The sequence below is a fragment of the Poeciliopsis prolifica genome, unplaced genomic scaffold, assembly GCF_027474105.1.
Source record: "Poeciliopsis prolifica strain line A6 unplaced genomic scaffold, Auburn_PproV2 SCAFFOLD014, whole genome shotgun sequence".
NCBI classification, from domain to species: Eukaryota; Metazoa; Chordata; class Actinopteri; order Cyprinodontiformes; family Poeciliidae; genus Poeciliopsis; species Poeciliopsis prolifica.
The window spans coordinates 12,445,001-12,464,676 of NW_026562389.1; the positions used below are offsets into that span (position 1 = coordinate 12,445,001).

General features: G+C 52.7%; 3 protein-coding genes across 11 annotated transcripts in view; 2 read left to right on the plus strand and 1 right to left on the minus strand.

The window, feature by feature from the left end:
- The window catches only part of LOC129366235 (chromaffin granule amine transporter), a 14,787-nt gene extending 7,938 nt beyond the window's left edge, over positions 1-6,849 (plus strand). For 2 of the 4 annotated variants that reach the window (XM_055039960.1, XM_055039959.1), the window contains 13 exons: positions 3,555-3,679; positions 4,011-4,069; positions 4,140-4,223; positions 4,417-4,692; positions 4,768-4,811; positions 5,090-5,150; positions 5,218-5,313; positions 5,395-5,473; positions 5,879-5,930; positions 6,015-6,078; positions 6,161-6,280; positions 6,358-6,491; positions 6,661-6,849. In XM_055039960.1, the coding sequence (XP_054895935.1) occupies positions 3,555-3,679; positions 4,011-4,069; positions 4,140-4,223; positions 4,417-4,692; positions 4,768-4,811; positions 5,090-5,150; positions 5,218-5,313; positions 5,395-5,473; positions 5,879-5,930; positions 6,015-6,078; positions 6,161-6,280; positions 6,358-6,491; positions 6,661-6,774 (1,308 nt within the window). In that variant the 3' untranslated portion in view covers positions 6,775-6,849. Of the gene's footprint in view, positions 1-3,554; positions 3,680-4,010; positions 4,070-4,139; positions 4,224-4,416; positions 4,812-5,089; positions 5,151-5,217; positions 5,314-5,394; positions 5,474-5,878; positions 5,931-6,014; positions 6,079-6,160; positions 6,281-6,357; positions 6,492-6,660 lie in introns of all 4 variants that reach the window. The other 2 variants (XM_055039963.1, XM_055039962.1) reach the window with 2 other exon arrangements.
- A 1,476-nt stretch (positions 6,850-8,325) lies between these two features.
- On the plus strand, positions 8,326-13,761 carry tti2 (TELO2 interacting protein 2). Of its 2 annotated transcripts, XM_055039964.1 has the most exons (10): positions 8,349-8,475; positions 9,046-9,535; positions 9,650-9,816; positions 9,895-9,952; positions 10,215-10,343; positions 10,730-10,822; positions 11,479-11,660; positions 12,481-12,624; positions 12,697-12,856; positions 13,427-13,761. In XM_055039964.1, the coding sequence occupies exons 2-10, from the start codon at positions 9,047-9,049 to the stop codon at positions 13,514-13,516; spliced, it is 1,512 nt and encodes a 503-aa protein (XP_054895939.1). In that variant the 5' UTR covers positions 8,349-8,475; position 9,046; the 3' UTR covers positions 13,517-13,761. The 2 variants fall into 2 exon arrangements, with proteins under 2 accessions (XP_054895940.1, XP_054895939.1); XM_055039965.1 differs by lacking the exon at positions 12,481-12,624 and having other exon boundaries at positions 8,326-8,475.
- Positions 13,746-19,485, minus strand: LOC129366237 (centriolin-like). Of its 5 annotated transcripts, XM_055039970.1 has the most exons (15): positions 19,349-19,485; positions 18,016-18,187; positions 17,852-17,940; positions 17,654-17,761; positions 17,485-17,589; positions 17,143-17,243; positions 16,796-16,904; positions 15,218-15,320; positions 15,054-15,154; positions 14,912-14,982; positions 14,691-14,820; positions 14,415-14,482; positions 14,212-14,352; positions 14,035-14,098; positions 13,746-13,970 (listed from the first exon to the last, which is right to left on the minus strand). In XM_055039970.1, exons 2-15 carry the CDS (start codon positions 18,119-18,121, stop codon positions 13,863-13,865), a joined length of 1,404 nt encoding a protein of 467 aa, XP_054895945.1. In that variant the 5' UTR covers positions 18,122-18,187; positions 19,349-19,485; the 3' UTR covers positions 13,746-13,862. The 5 variants fall into 5 exon arrangements, with proteins under 5 accessions (XP_054895945.1, XP_054895944.1, XP_054895943.1 ...); XM_055039969.1 differs by having other exon boundaries at positions 13,746-14,098; positions 18,019-18,187; XM_055039968.1 differs by having other exon boundaries at positions 13,746-14,098; positions 17,485-17,586.
- Positions 19,486-19,676: the final 191 nt, after the last annotated feature.

Sequence of the window (19,676 nt, forward strand, 5' to 3'; positions counted from 1 at the left end):
CCTCCCTCCTCTCTTCCTCCCTCCCTCCCTCCCTCCCTCCCTCCCTCCCTTCTTCCCTCCCTCCCTCCCTCCCTCCCTCTCTCCCTCCCTCTCTCCCTTCTTCCCTCCCTCCCTCCCTTCTTCCCTCCCTCCCTTCCTTCCTCCCTCCCTCCCTCCCTCTCTCCCTCCCTCTCTCCCCCCTCCCTTCTTCCCTCCCTCCCTCTCTCCCTCCCTCCCTTCTTCCCTCCCTCCCTCCCTCTCTCCCTCCCTCCCTCCCTTCTTCCCTCCCTCTCTCTCTCTCTCCCTCCCTCCCTCCCTTCTTCCCTCCCTCTCTCCCTCCCTCCCTCCCTCCCTCCCTCCCTCCCTCTCTTCCTCCCTCCCTCATTCCCTCCCTCCCTCCCTCCCTCCCTTCTTCCCTCCCTCCCTCCTCCCTTCTTCCCTCCCTCCCTCCCTCCTCCTCCCTCCCTCCCTTCCCTCCCTCCCTCCCTTCTTCCTCCCTCCCTCCCTCCCTCTCTCCCTCCCTCTCTCCCTCCCTCCCTCCCTTCTTCCCTCCCTCTCTCTCTCTCTCCCTCCCTCCCTCCCTCCCTCCCTTCTTCCCTCCCTCTCCCCTCCCTCCCTCCCTCCCTCCCTCCCTCTCTCCTCCCTCCTCCTTCCCTCCCTCCCTCCCTCCCTTCTTCCCTCCCTCCCTCCCTCCCTCTCTCCCTCCCTCTCTCCCCTTCTTCCCTCCCTCCCTCCCTTCTTCCCTCCCTCCCTTCCTTCCTCCCTCCCTCCCTCTCTCCCTCCCTCCCTTCTTCCCTCCCTCCCTCCCTCTCTCCCTTCTTCCCTCCCTCCCTCCCTCTCTCCCTCCCTCTCTCCCTCCCTCCCTCCCTTCTTCCCTCCCTCTCTCTCTCTCTCCCTCCCTCCCTCCCTTCTTCCTCCCTCTCTCCCTCCCTCCCTCCCTCCCTCCCTCTCTTCCTCCCTCCCTCATTCCCTCCCTCCCTCCCTCCCTTCTTCCCTCCCTCCCTCCCTCCCTCTCTCCCTCCCTCTCTCCCTTCTTCCCTCCCTCCCTCCCTTCTTCCCTCCCTCCCTTCCTTCCTCCCTCCCTCCCTCCCTCTCTCCCTCCCTCTCTCCCTCCCTCCCTTCTTCCTCCCTCCCTCCCTCTCTCCCTCCCTCCCTTCTTCCCTCCCTCCCTCCCTTCCTTCTTCCCTCCCCCCTCCCTTCTCCCTCCCTCCCTCCCTCCCTTCTTCCCTCCCTCCTCCCTCCCTCCCTCCCTCCCTCCCTCCCTTCTTCCCCCCTTCCCCCCCCCCTCTCCCCTCCCTCCCTCCTCTTCCCTCCCTCCCTCCCTCCCTCCCTCCCTCCCTCCCTCCCTCCCTCCCTCCCTCCCTCCCTCCCTCTCTCCCTCCCTCCCTTCTTCCCTCCCTCCCTCCCTCTCTCCCTCTCCCTCCTCCCTCCCTCCCTCTCCCTCCCTCTCTTCCCTCCCTCCCTCCCTCCCTCCCTCCCTCCCTCCCTCTCTTCTTCCCTCCCTCCCTCTCTCCCTCTCCCTCCCTCCCTCCCTCCCTGTCTCCCTCCCTCCTCTCCCTCCCTCCCTGTCTCCCTTCCCCTCCCTCCCTCCCCTCCCTCCCTTCTTCCTCCCTCCTCCCTCCCTCCCTCCCTCCCTCCTCCCTTCCTCCCTCCCTCCGTCTCCCTTCTCCCTCCCCTCCCTCCCTTCTCCCTCCCTCCCTCTTCCCTTCCTCCCTCCTCCTCTCCCTCCCTCCCTCCCTTCTTCCCTCCCTCCCTCCCTCTCTCCCTTCCTTCCTCCCTCCCTCCCTCCCTTCTTCCCTCCCTCCTCCTTCCCTTCCTCCCTCCCTCCGTCCTCCCTCCCTCCCTCTCTCCCTCCTCCCTTCTTCTCCCTCCCCTCTCCCTTCCTCCCTCCCTTCTCCCTTCCTCCCTCCCTCCCTCCCTTCTTCCCTCTCTCTCCCCTCCCTCCCTCTCTCCCTTCCTCCCTCCCTTCTTCCTTCCCTCCCTCCCTTCCTCCCTCCCTCCCTTCCTCCCCTTCTTCCTTCCCTCCCTCCCTTCCTTCCTCCCTCCCTCCCTTCCTCCCTTCCTCCCCTCTTCCCTCCCTCCCTTCTTCCCTTCCTCCCTTCTTCCTTCCCTCCCTCCCTCCCTTCCTCCCTCCCTCCCTTCCTCCCTCTTTCCCTCCTCCCTTCTTCCTTCCCTCCCTCCCTTCCTTCGTCCCTCCCTCCCTCCCTCCTCCCTCCCTCCCTTCTTCCCTCCCTCCCTCCTTCCCTTCCTCCCTCCCTCCGTCACTCCCTCCCTCCCTTCTTCTCTTCCTCCCTCTCTCCCTCCCTCCTCCCTTCTTCCCTTCCTCCCTCCCTCCCTCCCTTCTTCCCTCTCTCCCTCCCTCCCTCTCTCCCTTCCTCCCTCCCTTCTTCCTTCCCTCCCTTCCTTCCTCCCTCCCTCCCTTCCTCCCTTCTTCCTTCCCTCCCTCCCTTCCTTCCTCCCTCCCTCCCTCCCTTCCTCCCTTCTTCCCTTCCTCCCTCCCTCCCTCCCTTCTTCCCTCCCTCCCTCCCTCCCTCTCTCCCTTCCTCCCTCCCTTCTTCCTTCCCTCCCTCCCTTCCTTCCTCCCTCCCTCCCTTCCTCCCTTCTTCCTTCCCTCCCTCCCTCCCTCCCTTCCTCCCTCCCTCCCTTCCTCCCTCTTCCCCCCCTCCCTTCTTCCCTTCCTCCCTCCCTCCCTCCCTCTCTCCCTCCCTCCCTCCCTCCCTCCCTTCCTTCGTCCCTCCCTCCCTCCCTTCTTCCCTCCCTCCCTCCTTCCCTTCCTCCCTCCCTCCGTCACTCCCTCCCTCTCTCCCTCCCTCCCTTCTTCCCTTCCTCCCTCCCTCCCTCCCTCTCTCCCTCCCTCCCTTCTTCCCTTCCTCCCTCCCTCCCTCCCTCCCTTCTTCCTTCCCTCCCTCCCTTCCTTCCTCCCTCCCTCCCTTCCTCCCTCCCTCCCTTCCTCCCTCTCTCCCTCCCTCCCTTCTTCCCTTCCTCCCTCCCTCCCTCCCTCTCTCCCTCCCTCCCTCCCTCTTTCCCTTCCTCCCTTCTTCCTTCCCTCCCTCCCTCCCTCCCTCCCTCCCTCCCTCCCTCCCTCTTTCCCTCCCTCCCTTCTTCCCTTCCTCCCTCCCTCCCTCCCTCTCTCCCTTCTTTCCTTCCTCCCTCCCTCCCTTCCTCCCTTCTTCCTTCCCTCCCTCCCTCCCTCCCTCCCTCCCTCCCTCCCTCTTTCCCTCCCTCCCTTCTTCCCTTCCTCCCTCCCCCCTCCCTCTCTCCCTCCCTCCCTCCCTTCCTTCATCCCTCCCTCCCTCCCTCCCTCCCTCCCTTCTTTCCTCCCTCCCTCCCTCCCTCCCTTCTTCCTTCCCTCCCTCCCTCCCTTCCTTCCTCCCTCCCTCCCTTCCTCCCTCTCTCCCTCCCTCCCTTCTTCCCTCCCTCCCTCCCTTCCTCCCTCCCTTCTTCCCTTCCTCCCTCCCTCCCTCCCTCCCTTCTTCCTTCCCTCCCTCCCTCCCTTCCTTCCTCCCTCCCTCCCTTCCTCCCTCTCTCCCTCCCTCCCTTCTTCCCTTCCTCCCTCCCTCCCTCCCTCCCTCCAGGACTCCTCTTGTCTTCAGGACAGTGTTTTCCTGGAGGAGGAAAATGTCCGTGTTGGTTTGTTGTTTGCCTCTAAAGCTTTGGTCCAGCTGCTGGTCAACCCGTTTGTTGGTCCGCTCACTAACAGGTATTATTACCACATTAATAAACCTTTTATCGATTATAGAAACCTTTTAACCTGTTATTAAGCTGTCTTAACAGTTTTTAGCTCTTTATCTGCTTTTCATTCGTCGTTTAATTGTTGTCTATTAACTGTTCTTTGCTTGTCTGTGAAGTTGCTCTGCTGTTTGCCATTTATTAGTCATTGTTCTGCTGTTCATCATCTTTTTGTCTTCTGTTTATTATTTGTTCATTAATTAGCTGTTTATAATTCTGTGAAAACTTGCCAGTTTATGGCTCTGACTCTGTTGAGTCAAACTGGGTCCGCGTTCCCTCATCATGTCCTTGTGTGTCTGCAGGATCGGCTACCACATCCCCATGTTCGCAGGATTCATCATCATGTTTGTTTCCACCATCAGTGAGTTTTTCCACTCAGCCTCAGTCCAGCCTCCTGCTTCCAGGTGTCTCTGACTCCAGGTCCCTGTCAGTGTTTGCTTTCTCAGGGTCGTACGCGCTGCTGTTCTTCGCTCGCTCTCTGCAGGGAATCGGATCGTCCTTCTCGTCTGTGGCGGGTCAGAACCAACAAACACGGACAGCAATTAGCCGCCTGTTAAGTTAAACTATAAAACATTTGGGATCCGTTAGATGAAACCGTAGGTCAGAGGTCACAGAACAGAACGTTAGAGATGGGTGCAGTTCTCACCCTGAACACTAGATGTCAGCGTTGGTTCAACAAACTCCTCACTGCTCTGGTTTCACCTGCAGGTCTGGGGATGTTGGCCAGCGTCTACACCGACGATGACGAGCGAGGCGTGGCGATGGGCGTCGCCCTGGGGGGGCTCGCCATGGGAGTCCTGAGTGAGACACACACACACACACACACACACACACACACACACACACACACACACACCAGGTGTGTTCCACTGCGTCATGCTGCCTGTGTTTCAGTCGGAGCGCCGTTTGGCAGCGTGATGTACGACTTTGTGGGGAAGAGCGCCCCCTTCCTCATCCTGGCCTTCCTGGCTGTGTTTGATGGAGGTAGGAAGTGGCAGAAGGAAGTGGAGCCCCCTTCTGGTGGGACAGTTAATGATCAGGTGTTTCTGTGTGTTGCAGCTTTGCAGCTGTGCATCCTGCAGCCTTCTAAGATCTGCCCTGGGGTGAGTCTAGCATTGATCCACCTGCCCCGGTCCACCTGCCCCGGTCCACCTGCCCCAGTCCACCTGCCCCAGTCCACCTGCCCCGGTCCACCTGCCCCAGTCCACCTGCCCCGGTCCACCTGCCCCAGTCCACCTGCCCCAGTCCACCTGCCCCGTCCTCCTGCCCCAGTCCACCTGCCTGCCCTGTTCTCCTCCTCTCCTTCTGTTAGCTTCTGGGCTTTTCCCCAGTTCTGTTCTGGTTCTGTTGGTTCTGACCCGGTTGGGTTTGTGTGTTTCAGAGCGTGGAGGGAACGCCGCTACTGACCCTCCTGAAAGACCCGTACATCCTGATCAGCGCAGGTAGAAACGCTCTGGTCCATCAGCTGCGTCTCAGCAGGACTCTGTCCAACTGTCCGTCCCTCTGCAGGGTCTCTGTGCTTCGCCAACATGGGCGTGGCCATCCTGGAGCCCACGCTGCCCATCTGGATGATGCAGACCATGTGTTCCCCCAAGTGGCAACTGGGTACGACAATCTGGCCAGTCGGAGCTCGGTTTGCGGCCGGAGAGCTCTGATTGGCCGTCGGCTGTCGTCCTTGTGTTGCAGGAATGGCCTTCCTCCCGGCCAGCGTCTCCTACCTGATCGGAACCAACCTGTTTGGACTTCTGGCCAACAAGATGGGACGGTCAGTACCAGAAATCCTGGTTCTGAACTGCTGGTTGTGATGGTCACTTGAACTGGAAGCCCAAACAATGAAAGAGACCTGACCCGGTTCTGGCCCAGTTTTGACCCGGTTCTGGTCCAGTTATGTCCCAGTTCCGACCCAGTTCTGGCCCGATTCTGACCCAAGTTTGATCCAGTTCTGGCCCGGTCCTGGCCCAGTTGTGGCCCGGTTCTGACCCAGTTCTGGCCCGGTTCTGTCCCAGGTTTGATCCATTTCTGGCCCAGTCCTGGCCCGGTTCTGGCCCAGTTCTGGCCCGGTTCTGACCCGGTTCTGTCCCAGTCCTGGCCCGGTTCTGGCCCAGTCCTGGCCCGGTTCTGGCCCGGTTCTGCCCCGACCCGGCTGGTTTCAGGTTCTGTGTGTCTGCAGGTGGCTCTGCTCCATGGTGGGAATGTTCGTCGTGGGCGTCAGCCTGCTGTGTGTGAGTCCGAGCTCCGCCCATCGGTTACCATGGCAACAGCACAAACGCAGGTTAACGCCTCGTCGTCCATCTTGTCTCCCCCAGGTTCCCTTCGCCACCAGTATCTACGGTCTGATTGGTCCAAACGGCGGCCTGGGCTTTGCTATCGGTGACCTTGACCTCCTGACCTTCTGAGCTGACGCGACGTCTCTCGGTGTGCCGCTGTGATTACGTGTGTTTTGCTCCTCCAGGGATGGTGGACTCCTCCATGATGGCCATCATGGCGTACCTGGTGGACATCCGCCACGCCTCGGTGTACGGCAGCGTGTACGCCATCGCCGACGTGGCGCTCTGCATGGGCTTCGCCGTCGGTAACGGCTCCGGGAGGACAACATGGCGGAGCCACAGACTTCCCGCCGAACTCACCGTCTCCCCTCTGCTGTTCCAGGCCCGTCCACCGGGGGCGCTCTGGTCCAGGCGGTGGGCTTCCCCTGCCTCATGGTGTTCATCGGGGTGATCAACATCCTGTACGCGCCGCTCTGCTTCCTGCTGCGAAACCCGGCGGTTCGGGAGGAGAAGATGGTAACTATGGCAACCGGAGATGGAGGTCTGCGATTGGCCGATTCGCTGTAATCCTCTGGTTCTGGTTCTGGTTCTGGTTCTGGTGGCGTTCCTCAAGGAGTAGCCTCTCCTAGTTTCCTGGTTGGGTGATGACCAGACGTCGCTGCAGCTCCGCCTTGTTGTGTTTCAGGCGATCATCGACCAGGAGCGCGTGACGCGCCGCAGGAGCTACAGCGCAGACCGGCGCCACTTTCCTCTCAGCGAAGACGAAGACGAGGAGGAGGAGGAGGAGACGGAGGAGTGAGCCGCTCGTCTTCCCGCTTCCTGTCCGGCCGGCTCGCTTCCGGTTCCTTGTGTTGTTTTGTGTTTGTGCAAAAATAACAGGCCGTTTCAACAGGCTCACGTCTCCTGTCGTCTCTGAGCCGAACGCGTCTCGCCGGGTTCGGTCCGGTACCGGGTCCGGTTCAACTTAAAGCAGTCAGGATCTCAGCGCAACATTTTGAACATCCTGACATGCAGAATCCAGTTTCAGGAACCAGAAAATGTTTCTGCAAAAATAATTTTATGTTGGTTTTTATTTTTTAAATTTTAGTGACTCCTTTCATTCAGGGTCAAAGGTCAGCATGCTGTGGCTGGACAGGTCGACTGTCCCTGCAGGACACCTGTGTGTGTTTTAATCTGGTGATGCTACACACACACACACACACACACAGACACACACAGACACACGCAGACACACACACAGACACACACTCACACACACACAGACACACACACTCACACACACAAACACACACACACACACACACATGCACTCACACACACAAACACACACACACTCACACACACACACACAGACACACTCACACACACAGACACACACAGACACACACAGACACACACACACACTCACACACACTCACACACATACACACACACACACAGACACACACACACACACACTGCAGTTCGCCTGCAGAGCCATTAAAAACAATTAGATAAATTGATTCTTTATTGATCCCAAATGAAATGTTGCTCATGTTGCAGAAGCTGAAGGTCCGATTTGCTGCAGAACCGAGTTTATGCTGGTAGAACCAGAAAATAATCAAACTGACCTCATTCTGAACGAAGCTGCTCCTGATTGGCCTGTTTTCTGTTTACAATAAATAATATTTAGGTTGATATATTATTTCTACTTCAATGGATTTTATTTTCAAGTCAACATTAATGAGATGAATTCGCTTACTGAACATAAATACTCTCATCACTTCATAAAGTTGGTTCTGCTGTAGAAATGTTGCTTAGTTTCCATTTTTACTGAATCAAGAGGAAATAAAGTGATTCTGCTCGTCGTGTCTCCATGTTGCTTCTTTATTCTGATCATCCAACTGGTGCTGAAAATCTTCCCACGAAACAAACTATTTTTCTCCAAAATATGTTGCTGGCAGCAGTTTGGCAGAAATCTGAATCTTTGACTTTCCGGTTGGACTGCACCGCTCCTGCTGGAATGAGCGCCACCTGCTGGACAAACAGAAGAACCGAACCCAGGTGGCTGGAAGTCCACGGGAAATATTGATTTCTATGCAGTTTTTTACATTTTAGGTTTATTTCAGGGCAATAAAAAAATAAACTTTTTACTAAAACTCCATATTTTCTGTTAACCTGATCTGTATAAAGACCAAATGGTTTAAAAATACAAAACAAATAAAATATTTACAGAATTTCGTCATAGATTATATTTAATACGTTAAAGTTTATAATAATAATTAGTTGATGGCCTCAGCTGGACCGTTTTCATAAAGGTTCTGTTCAAATCCTGACCCGGTCCCCGAGCAGAACAAGAACCTTCTGCTCGTGTTTCCTCCGGAACTCCAGGGGGCGGCACAGCGCCCCTCCTTCACCCGGAAGTTTTCACCGGAAGTTCCCGCCAGCTGCATGTTCGGCCCGGCCAGCAGAAACCGAACTGAAGCCGAACCGGAGCAGCTTCTGGTTCCGTGGATCCCAGGTCAGTTAGTCCAGCAGGATCCGGTTCATTTCGTTCTTTTGACCCGTTCAGTTCTGACCCTTCAGATCCGGACCGGTACCACGTCATGCAGGTTTTAATGAGCCTCAGGAACGAAACGGCTTCATTCCTCCTGGTGCGGCTCGGTTCTGGTTCTGCAGAGCCTGAATGGGCTCCTGGTTCCGTTCAGTTGAAGCTGCAGGACTGGACCTGTTGTGTCTTTAGTCCAACATAAATAAAGATTCGACTCGGAGGTTCAAATGAACGTGACTTTTATGATATTCACTTCAGTGTCGAATACAACATATCAATGCGCAGGCGCATAACATAGAAGGCAACTCAGCAAAAAGGGGAGTGGCTCCGCTAAAGCAAATAGATCCACTATATATTCTACAGGACCGGAGCTCCAGAACCCGACCAGAACCCCTCATGGGAATAATCAGATGAAATATAAAACTTAGAAGCCAAACATGAAACGGATCAGAACCGGTCCGGCTCGGTCCATTTTCTCCCTGGTTTATTCATTTTGCTGGTTTTCATCAGTTTTGTGTTTATCTTCTGTTTTCCTGTCAGGATGGAGCTTCCGCCTCTTCTTCATGACCTTCATCTCTCCTCCTCCCCCTCCTCCTCAAAGAGGACACGCCCCTCTGCTCCCCTCCCACCAATCACAGAGCTCCTCTCTGAGCTGCAGAAGAAGCTGATTGGTGTGGCTGAAAGCAGCGCTCTGATTGGCCAGGTTGAGCGTCTGTTCCAGACTGCAGATCCTGATTGGCTGTTCCCTCCGCTGTTGGATGAGCAGGTCAGCGAGTGGGCGGAGCTTCAGGCAGCGTACGCCTCCGTGATCACAGCTCTGATTGGCTGTGCCGCGCTGCCGCTCTGCCACGAGGACTGCGGCTCGTTAGACGCCTCGGCCTATCAGAGCATCCCAAAGCGCGCCGCCGCCGTAAGCTCCGCCCTCACAGCGCTGCTGGGGAACTGGAAGGAAGGGGGCGGAGCCAGAAGAGACAGGCTGCTCCTCGCTGTGGCTCCACCCATCTACCTGTTCTGTGTCACACATTTGCAGGTGAGTAACTGCTGACGTCAGCGTTGGTTCTGGTGGTTCTGCTGATTGGTTGAGCCAATCAACTCGGCCAATCAGGTTCATTGGTCGATGGTTCTGGTGGCTCCATCTCTGCAGGACGAGGTTTGGACCAGCGCCGCCTCCAGAACCGCGGCGCGGCGCCTTAAGGGGGCGCTGCTGAGGGCGGGCGGATGGAGAGACTCCGCCCACCTGCTGGCAGGGGAGGAGGAAGACAGATGCATTCTGGGAGGAGTCCTGGACGTCCTGCAGCCTCAGCTGACCAGGTGAGACCAGAACCTGTGACCCGGTTCTGGTCTCACCTGGCCGCTAACCGTTCAACTCACTTCCTGTTTGTGTTTCAGGGAGTCATGGCGACGGTGTGCCGCCTTGAAGCTGCAGTTCTCCTGGACGCTGCTGCAGGTTGGTCATCGCGTTGCCCTGGCAACAACCCTGTGACGTGATGATGACATCACGGTGCTGATAATTATTAAACATTTTAAAATAATTGAATAAAACATGAACATGTTTCTGAATATCCAGAATGTGAAATCAGTTTAAATCTGTTTATTAACCAATCAGATTCATTATAGATTCGTTATGTTCCTGCAATGCGCCACCTGCTGGCAGAAAGTGTTTCCTACGTGAAAGTGTGATCGGCCAATCACAGCTCTAATTTTCACAGGTGACCCGCCCCTTCCTGTCCCCCTTCCTGCATCGCCTCCTCCCCCCTTCGCTCCTCCTGAATGACGACTACAAGCCAGAGAACTGCATGCTGGGAGTTCGCTGTCTGCATCACATCGTTCTCAACACGGTCAGAACTTTTCCACCTGATCAGAACCAGAACCACGCAGCGGTCGGCTCACTTCAGCTAACAGGCTAATAGCACAGCGAAGATTTCAAGAAACTTTATCGAGCAAAAGGCAAATATAAGTGAACGGATGAGGCGCACAGAAGAAAACTAACAAACTGTTAATTAACAGTTAATTAACTGTTAGTTACCAGTTAATTAACTGTTAATTAACAGTTAATTACAAATTAATGTGAAATGTTTTGAGAGTCTCACGACACACAGAGGGTATCAGTATTGTTGAATGCAGTGCTTTAAGCACTAGCTTCCACTGAATAGCATGTTGGTATAGCGCCTTGTCGTTAGCGTCTCAGGTTTATGATGATGATGATGATGATGTCTGTGTCCAGCCAGCTGCAGACCTTCGTCAGTTTAACAGAGCCGAGGTTCTGTACCAGGCTCTGTTCAGACACCTGTACACGAGCGAGACCGGCGTCATCCAGGTAGCACACACACACACACACACACACACACACACACACACACACACACACACACACACACACACACACACACACACTGTCACACACACACACACTGACACACACTGTCACACACACACACACACTGACACACACACACACACTGACACACACACACACACTGACACACACACACACACACACACACACACACTGACACACACACACACACACACACACACTGACACACACACACACACTGACACACACACACACACACACAGACACACACTGTCACACACACTGACACACACACACTGACACACACTGTCACACACACACACACAATTACAATTTCTACAAACGTTAAATTTCTGCACACAAACTTTTTAACTACAACCTCACAAACCTTCTCCTGCGGCTGCAGATGTTGAATAAGAATGCACAAGTCGCACAAAACTGCATTTACGCTCAGATCCGGTTACGTTGCACAAAGACTTTTAGACTCATTTCACGCTGCAGCCCAGTCCAGATCTGTGTGCAAGTGTTGGTGATGTGTACTTTTGTCACTGCTTGTGCTGAAGAGGCAAAGAGAAACGGCCAAACGGAAAATTCTCACAAGGACATAAAAACCTGGTTCACACTCTCTCTGACCCACTCTGACCTCTGACCTGCAGCTCGTCCTCTCCTGCCTACTCGACCTGCTGCTGGTTCTGGAGAAGCCGCCATCTTCCGACTGCCGCAAGAAGCCATGTCGCCATGATGATGTGCTGCGTCTGGTTCTGACCCACATGGAGGCGGAGCAAAAGGTGGCGCTGCGGCGCGTCTATGCCTCGGCCCTGCCGCTCTACGTGGAGAGGTGCGTTTGATTCTTACACCATGACTCTGGATCAGAAACCGACCCAAACAGAACCAGACGAAAACAGTGGCCTGATGCTGTGATGTGTTCAGGGGGGCGTGGCCTGATGCTGTGATGTTTATGGTGGGCGTGGCCCGATGCTGTGATGTTTATGGTGGGCGTGGCCTGATGCTGTGATGTGTTCAGGGGGCGTGGCCTGATGCTGTGATGTTTATGGTGGGCGTGGCCTGATGCTGTGATGTGTTCAGGGGGGCGTGGCCTGATGCTGTGATGTGTTCAGGGTGGGCGTGGCCTGATGCTGTGATGTGTTCAGGGGGGCGTGGCCTGATGCTGTGATGTGTTCAGGGGGGCGTGGCCTGATGCTGTGATGTGTTCAAGGGGGCGTGGCCTGATGCTGTGATGTGTTCAAGGGGGCGTGGCCTGATGCTGTGATGTGTTCAGGGGGCGTGGCCTGATGCTGTGATGTGTTCAAGGGGGCGTGGCCTGATGCTGTGATGTTTATGGTGGGCGTGGCCTGATGCTGTGATGTGTTCAAGGGGGCGTGGCCTGATGCTGTGATGTGTTCAGGGGGCGTGGCCTGATGCTGTGATGTGTTCAAGGGGGCGTGGCCTGATGCTGTGATGTGTTCAGGGTGGGCGTGGCCTGATGCTGTGATGTGTTCAGGGTGGGCGTGGCCTGATGCTGTGATGTTTATGGTGGGCGTGGCCTGATGCTGTGATGTGTTCAGGGGGCGTGGCCTGATGCTGTGATGTTTATGGTGGGCGTGGCCTGATGCTGTGATGTGTTCAGGGGGCGTGGCCTGATGCTGTGATGTGTTCAGGGTGGGTGTGGCCGTGTGCAGGCACCTGCGGCGGCTGCTGCCGGTGCTGCTGGGTTACCTGGAGGTCGGGGATCCGCCGGAGGAGTCGGTTCGGCTGAAGATGCTGGAGGTTCTGCAGTCGACCATCAGGCTGGCGTGGCCACGGTAACGGGAAACTTGCCAGAGCGAGTTTTCTCTGAACGCCTGCCTCTAAAATCTGACCTCTGCCCCCGTCAGGATGGCGAGTCGTGCCGATGCGCTGCTGCGCTGTTTGCTGCGGCTGCTGGTCGACGTCTCTGCAGACCCAGGACTCAGCGACTCGGTCCGACTGCAGCTGATGGAGGGAAGCTCCGCCTCCCTGCGGCTGCTGGACGCTGCCACCCAGCGACGCGTTCAGGTGAGTCACCAGCTGGTGGCGCTGCATTGACGCATTTACAGAAATTAAACAGAAACGACAAACAACACATTTCTGTTAGTGTTTCTGTTTTTATCTAAAATAATAACAAAATTGATGTAGGTTGAAAATATTTATTATTTATGTGAAAATGTAATTTTAAAATTGTTTCTGTTTAATTCTATTGCGCCAATCACAACAAACGTCTCAAAGCAGTTTGCAAAAAATAATTTCAATTCAATCATCTGTACTTTTCATCTGAAAATGGAAACAAAACAAAATGAAAAGATGGGGGAAAATATAAAATGAGCAGAATAAAGTGAATTTAAATGTTTGCGTTATAATAAAATTGTACAAAATAGAATAAAGATTGCAACAAATATTCATTTAAACGTCGATGAATGAAAATGAAACCATTAAAACTGATATGGAACCTAAAGTGAAATGTTTATTTTTTGTCTATCATTTGTATAAAAATGTAATTATTTTGTACAATAAAAATACATTTAACAATGATAAATCTTGAAGTAAATCCACAGAGCTGATTATTGATTCAGGTTTCTCTGTTTGCAGCGGCTCCTCCTGCAGGTCGACAGCCGCCACTGCAGCCCTCAGGTTCTCTGTTGCCTGGCAACCGTGACAGCAGCGAGAACGTGCACCTGAAGCACCTGGATGCTTTAAGAGTCTGAGCAGCACCAACACCTGAACCAAGCCGGAGCCCAGTCCGAAGCTCGGCCCACCAGAACCAGAGGCTGGTTTTCAGAATAAAACCCGAGACGTTTTGGAGCACAGGGTTAACTCACAGCTGGAGAGGCAGAAGGACCCAAACAGGTCTAGAAAAACAGCAGCTGGCTGCATAAATGAAATGTTTTTTGAATTAACGAAATAAAGTTTTTCTGTAGATCCTCCTCTTCGTCAGTCTTTTATAATCCCGCCTCTTCCATCTAGCTCCTCCTTTAGTGACTTCCTGGCCTCCACTGGCTCCACCATCTTCTGTAGCTCCGCCCACTTAGAAGATGAAGGGCGGACAGGACGTTCTGGTCCCAGACCTGTTAGTGCGTCTCCTCCTGTCCTCCAGCTCTCTGCTGCCCCCTGGCAGCCAGGTGCTGCGCTGCTTCTGCAGGAAACCCCGAGCTGTAAACGGAGCCCCCTGCTGAAGGTTTCGAACCTCCAGCAGTTACCTGACAGGTGAGATAGTCCAGGTACTCCTGAGCCTCCCGACAGTCTGACAGCAGATCAGCTAGTCTGCACACACACACGCGCACACACACATGCACACACACACACACACACACATGCACAGTGAGTCTGGCTCCTGGCGGTTTTTATTGTGAAGGACCTGCAGGAGCTCGCCTCACCTATTTGCAGCTCTGGTGACCTTTGACCCTAGCTGCTGCAGCTCCACTTGTCGGCTTCTCAGCTCCTCTTCCATCTTCCTGAGGCACTGCTCCTCTTCCTCCCTCTTCCTCTTCAGCAGCTCCGCCCCCTCCTGCATCTCCCTGAGATGACATTACAGCATGAGGAAGAGGAGGAGGAGAAAGAGGAAGCGGTTAAAGTTTACCTGAGGTGCCGTGTGGTCTCCAGCAGACAGATGGCGCTGTTGTCTAGTAGGTGCTGCAGCGAGTCAGCCTGACAGAATCAGAGGAGATCACGAGGTCAGAGTGTGTCCTTGTATTTGATGCTGTGGGGCCGAAGCCTGGCCCTCACAGGAGAAATGCTGTTTTGGGGTTAGGGGGTTTAGGACTACGATGTGAACGGAGTTTTGTTTAGCAGAATGGAAGTCAATGGAAAGTCCCAGCAAAGATGGAAAGACAAGTTTGTGTGTGTGTGTGTTTACATCTCTCCTGGCCGTCAGGCGGCAGCTCTGAGCCTCCAGCAGCAGCCGGTCGGCCTGGCGAATCTCTGCCCTTCTCCGCAGCAGAGTTTCCTCCAAACACACCAGCTCATCACACACCTGCAGCACACTCCTGCACACACACACCCATGTATGCACTTACAGGTCTGTTTCCATAATTTCATCAGTCATTTATTGACAGCTGATCAACGTGAATCTGGGACCTGTGTTGCCGCAGGGACCGTTGCATCTTCTTCTTCTCTTCCATGCAGTCTGACACACATCTGCCTCCCTGCTGACACACACACACACACAGATGAAAGCAAGTGCTCAGTGACATCACCTGTGCTGATGTGAGACGCTCACCTTATCTCTGCGCCTTGACATCCTGCCCCCTGCTGGAGGACCCTGGGAGGTCCCAGCTGAGACAACTTCAGTCGGGTTATTGGGGGCCAGACGAATTCGTCCTGCAGGAAATGCATTGTCAGCCTGTGATCCCACTCTGCCTCCAGTGTCTGAAACAGACTAACCTCCTGAAGGAAGCTCTTCTTGATGTCGCCCCCTGTCAGGAGAACTGAGGTACTGCAGCTCCAAACCGGAGTCCTGAGTTCCTTGAGAGGCCAGACTGGAAGCCTGAGACAGAATCTGAACTTTAACCTCTCAGCAGATAAAACAAGAGATCTAATTAGCTGAACAAGGCTAAGCAAAAAAAGAACACAAACAACTCCTGAACAAGTTTCTGAAACTGAGAAATGCTGGACAGCTGGAGTTAGCTGTTAGTTGGGCTAAAATATAACGAATAGCAGCTAAAAATAAAAAAATAGATAAACTAAATGTATAAAAAATTCCAGATAACATGGTTCTGCTCTCTCATTCTAAAATCTATCTTCTCCTGATCTATTTCTGTAGCTCTGCTGCTAAAAACCAATGGAGGATGACTTTCTCCACACTTTTTTCTCCTGCTACAATCCAGTTTATATTTGCTTTTATTTTATTTTATTTGTTAACATCGCCTGACATGATGCTCCCATCACCTCATCGGTCTCCCTCTCCTGTTGTTAACTTTTTCCTTTCATGAACACAGAAAGTACTTCTGGTTCAGTTCTACTTCTCTCTCTTCTCAAAACCCCAGTTAGTCGTGGCAGATGGCTGCTGGTACTGAACCCAGTTCTGGTTCTGCTGGAGGTTTTTTCCTGTTAAAGGGGACAATTACTCTGTCACTCCCGTTTGTCTAGTTCCTTCCCCTGAAACTAAAAACAAACATAAAAAACTCTTCCATGGCTCTTGGTCTTGAGGTTTCATCTTAAATAGAGTTTGATCTAAAAACCACGTTGATACGTCGGCGCGCTATTATTAGCTCTGTGATTCTCCATCAGGCGACATGTCCTGTGATCGACAACTCACCAGTCCATCACACAACATTTTATTCTATTTCTTTGATGTTTTTACACTTTTCTTGTTTTTTTTGTTCATTTTTTAAAAATAATTTGTAGCATTTTATCTGTATAAAACTTAGTTTTTCTGACTTAGCATGCAGCGCCTAAACATACCGTTCTTGTTTCAGAACTTTTGGGTCGGTTTTGGACGGGCATGAAGTGAAACAGCAAACCCAGAAAACTGAAAGATTAAAGCAGAAAACCAAAGGCTCAGATCAGATTCTGGTTCTGGTCCGGTTGGGTCCTCGGATTACATGGGCCTCCTCTACAGGCTGCATGCAGATAAAATCCCTTTTCAAATCGTCTTGATTTAAATTCACGATTCTAGAAAACTGATTTGTTGTAATTTGGCTCAAATAAATAATTGAGCTGAAATGAAGAGAAATGAAAACATGGAACTTTTTCCTCCTAATCTCTGAGTCTGTAACCTGGCCTGTGTCAGGGCCCAGGGTCAAAAGGTCACTGGAGAATGCAGGCATCGATCCCGCTCTCATTTGAACTCATTCCCCTGCTGAGGATCTGAACAGAACCAGAACCCCGAGAACCGGACCAATAAGTCAGATCCAGTATTGAGTTCTGAGCAGTCCGTCCGGTTGGGTTGGGTTCGGTCCGGTTCAGTCCAGTCCGGTCTCTGGCAGTTATTATAAGTGGACAGACCCGACTGGTACTTACCAGGTTCTGCTCCACCGTCTGGTTCTGGCCCAGTCGGACCTGACGCCTGCTGGTCCGGTTCTGGTGTGCCGACCGATGGAGCCGCTCGGTGCTCAGAGAGTCTATAGATCTGGGAGGAGCAAACATGAGATCAGGTTCTGATGACTGGCCGACCAGAACCAACCAGAACCTGAAACATCTCCAGATTCTGCAGCCTTCGAGCAGAACCTGATGCTGCTCTGCAGACTGGACCCAGTCCGAACCAGAACTTCACAGTAGTCTGATTCTTCTGCCCGGAACCGCAGACCCGAACGGACCGGTTCAGGTCCAAAAGACTCCGGACTACTTAACAGTAAATCTGCTGGTACCTGGCTCCATCCTGTGGTTCCGTCTGGTTCTCTGGTTCTGTTAGACTGTCGGGAAGCCGCTCCAGATGGATGCGGGTCGGGTTTAACTGGTCCAGTTGGACCTGGAGACAGACAGAACTGAACTGGGTTAACTGTGGTTCTGGTTCCAGATAGGGTTGGGCGATATATCGAGTATACTCGATGTATCACAATATTTCAAATTGTAACATTTCTTAATTATCTGTGGTTAATATAGTAACCCCTTTCAGTTTGGGAGTTCAAATGTGATATTTCCATATATGGTATGACTCCGCCCCTTCCTGCATCCAGGTGTTTCTCAAGCCTGGAACCTCCCAGTGTCACCTGGAGGGTTGGCTCTGCCCTCAGCTGCTGAAGCTCCGCCTCCAGCTCCTCCTGTCGGACCCTCAGAGCCTGAACTTCCATCCACAGCGCAGACAGTTCCTCCTGCTGGACACAGAGGGGATTAACACCATGACTTCATGAGACAGTGACCTCCACTCGACCTTCTGACCTGAGGGTCCTGCACCATCCTGCAGTGGGTGTGGGAGTCCTGCAGGAGGCGCCGGAGGCTCTGGTTTTCCGCCTGAAGAATGTGGACCTGCTGCTGAGAGCACCGGGCCTGAAACACAAACCGAGACGATGGATGAACTGGGAAGCTCCACCCCCCATTGCCCCGGTAGCCCCTCCCTCTGCACCCCTCCAGGTGTACCTGCTGCCTCAGCCCTCTCAGGTACTCCTGCAGTCCAGTAGTCGCCTCCTGCAAATCCCTCTGCAGCGCTTCGTTGGCCAGAATCTGATCTGCAGCAGGACAACATGATGTTTAAACAGCCAATCACAAGGCTCGGGAGCTGATCTGTGATTGGTTGTCCTCACTGCTTGTCAGCTGCTGCTCTAGCTCTTTGATCTCCTGCGTCTCCATGGCGATGCGTGATAGGAGGTCATCAAGGCGACCCTCCAGCTGGCCGTCCTTCCTGCTCATTGTGCTGGGCAGCCGGACCCTCAAGTAGTTCTACAGCGGGTTCTGATTGGCCGTCAGACATTAGCCCTAAATATATTAAACCAGCATATTTAGTTCTAAATGTGTATTTTTATTTAGCTCCTAGCAAAATATTAAGCCATCAAGTTAAATATCAAGCTAAAACTTTATTTTAAGCTAAATAATATATTAATATGTAGCATGCTAACTTAAGTTCTAAACTGAATATTTAGCAAGCAAAATAATTAGAACAAAGATAATATTTAATTGTCAAGCTGAATATCTACATAAATATTTAGTTTGAGGCTAAATATTAATAATGAACCAAATTATTGCTGTTAATTATTGATTGGGTGCCGTTTGTAAACACAGAACACAGATCCGGTTCTTTGTCTGGTTCTGACCCAGCAGACATCCAGGTTAGTTTGAATCAGAACCAGAGACTCTTCTCTTCGGTCTCTTCTCCACAAATAAAGTAAATTTAGGTTAAAACTAAATTAATATTTTCAGATTAAGGAAGAGGAAGCACTCTCAAATGGTAGAGCGCTCGCTTATCATGCAAGAGGTAGTGGGATCGATGCCCGCATTCTGCAGCGACCTTTAACCCCTGGGCTTCTCCTCCATCTCTGCGGCAGCATCACCCTAGATCAGCTCAACATCCTGCTGGATGTTGGTTCTGATCCAAACTCAGCTGACCTGAGGAACCCCTCTGCCAAGAGATCTACAGATAGAACCCGATCGACCCAACAGAACCAGAACGTTTCTGTTCTGACTCCAGAACCAGCCTGAAATTATCTAAAACTATCTCTAAAATATTCAGAAAATCTGAAAAACTCTCACAATTTAGTTCTATTGATACCTAAACATTAAAGACCAACCTGCAAAACAGTTTAAGTTTAGGACCTGTAATAATTTACACACTTTCCAGCAACAAGTCCAACTAATTTACTTTTTAATTAAATATTTTTCAGTGTATTGTTGATTTTTGTAAAGTCAGTAAGATCTTAAGATGGTTCTGTTCTCCATGTTGTTTTATTTTGGATTTATGAGTTGAAAATTAAATTCTTCAATGTGAAAAGCTTATATCTGCCTGGACTTCCGGTTGGAAGCTCCTCCTCTTCCTAGGAGGTCAGGTTCGGTTCTGAACTTCTGGATCAGAACCGAGTTTCTGCGGTTTTCCTGAGGAACCTCCCGCTCCTCTTCCTCGGATTCTCAGCTGGTTTTACTCACAGCGTTCAGCTCTCTGCTCTGCTTTTCTTCATCTCCTCCTCCTCTCATCCCTCCATCTTCTCCTCCTTCTCTTCTCTCCGTTACAAACTTCTGCTCCTCCCTTCACGCTGTTGAATAAAAACAGGAAATCGCTCTCTCTTTCTCAGCCAATCAAAGAGGAGTCTGTGGGGTGACCAGGAGCTGCTGTCCAATAGGAGCACAGAAAAGCCAGAGTGCGTCAGTACGTCTTAAAGAAATAGTGACCCGATTCTCAACTTCGGAGATTCATGGAAGGAGGAATATTTACAGACTCGTTCAATAAATTATTAAAATATTTTTTTCAGGAGTT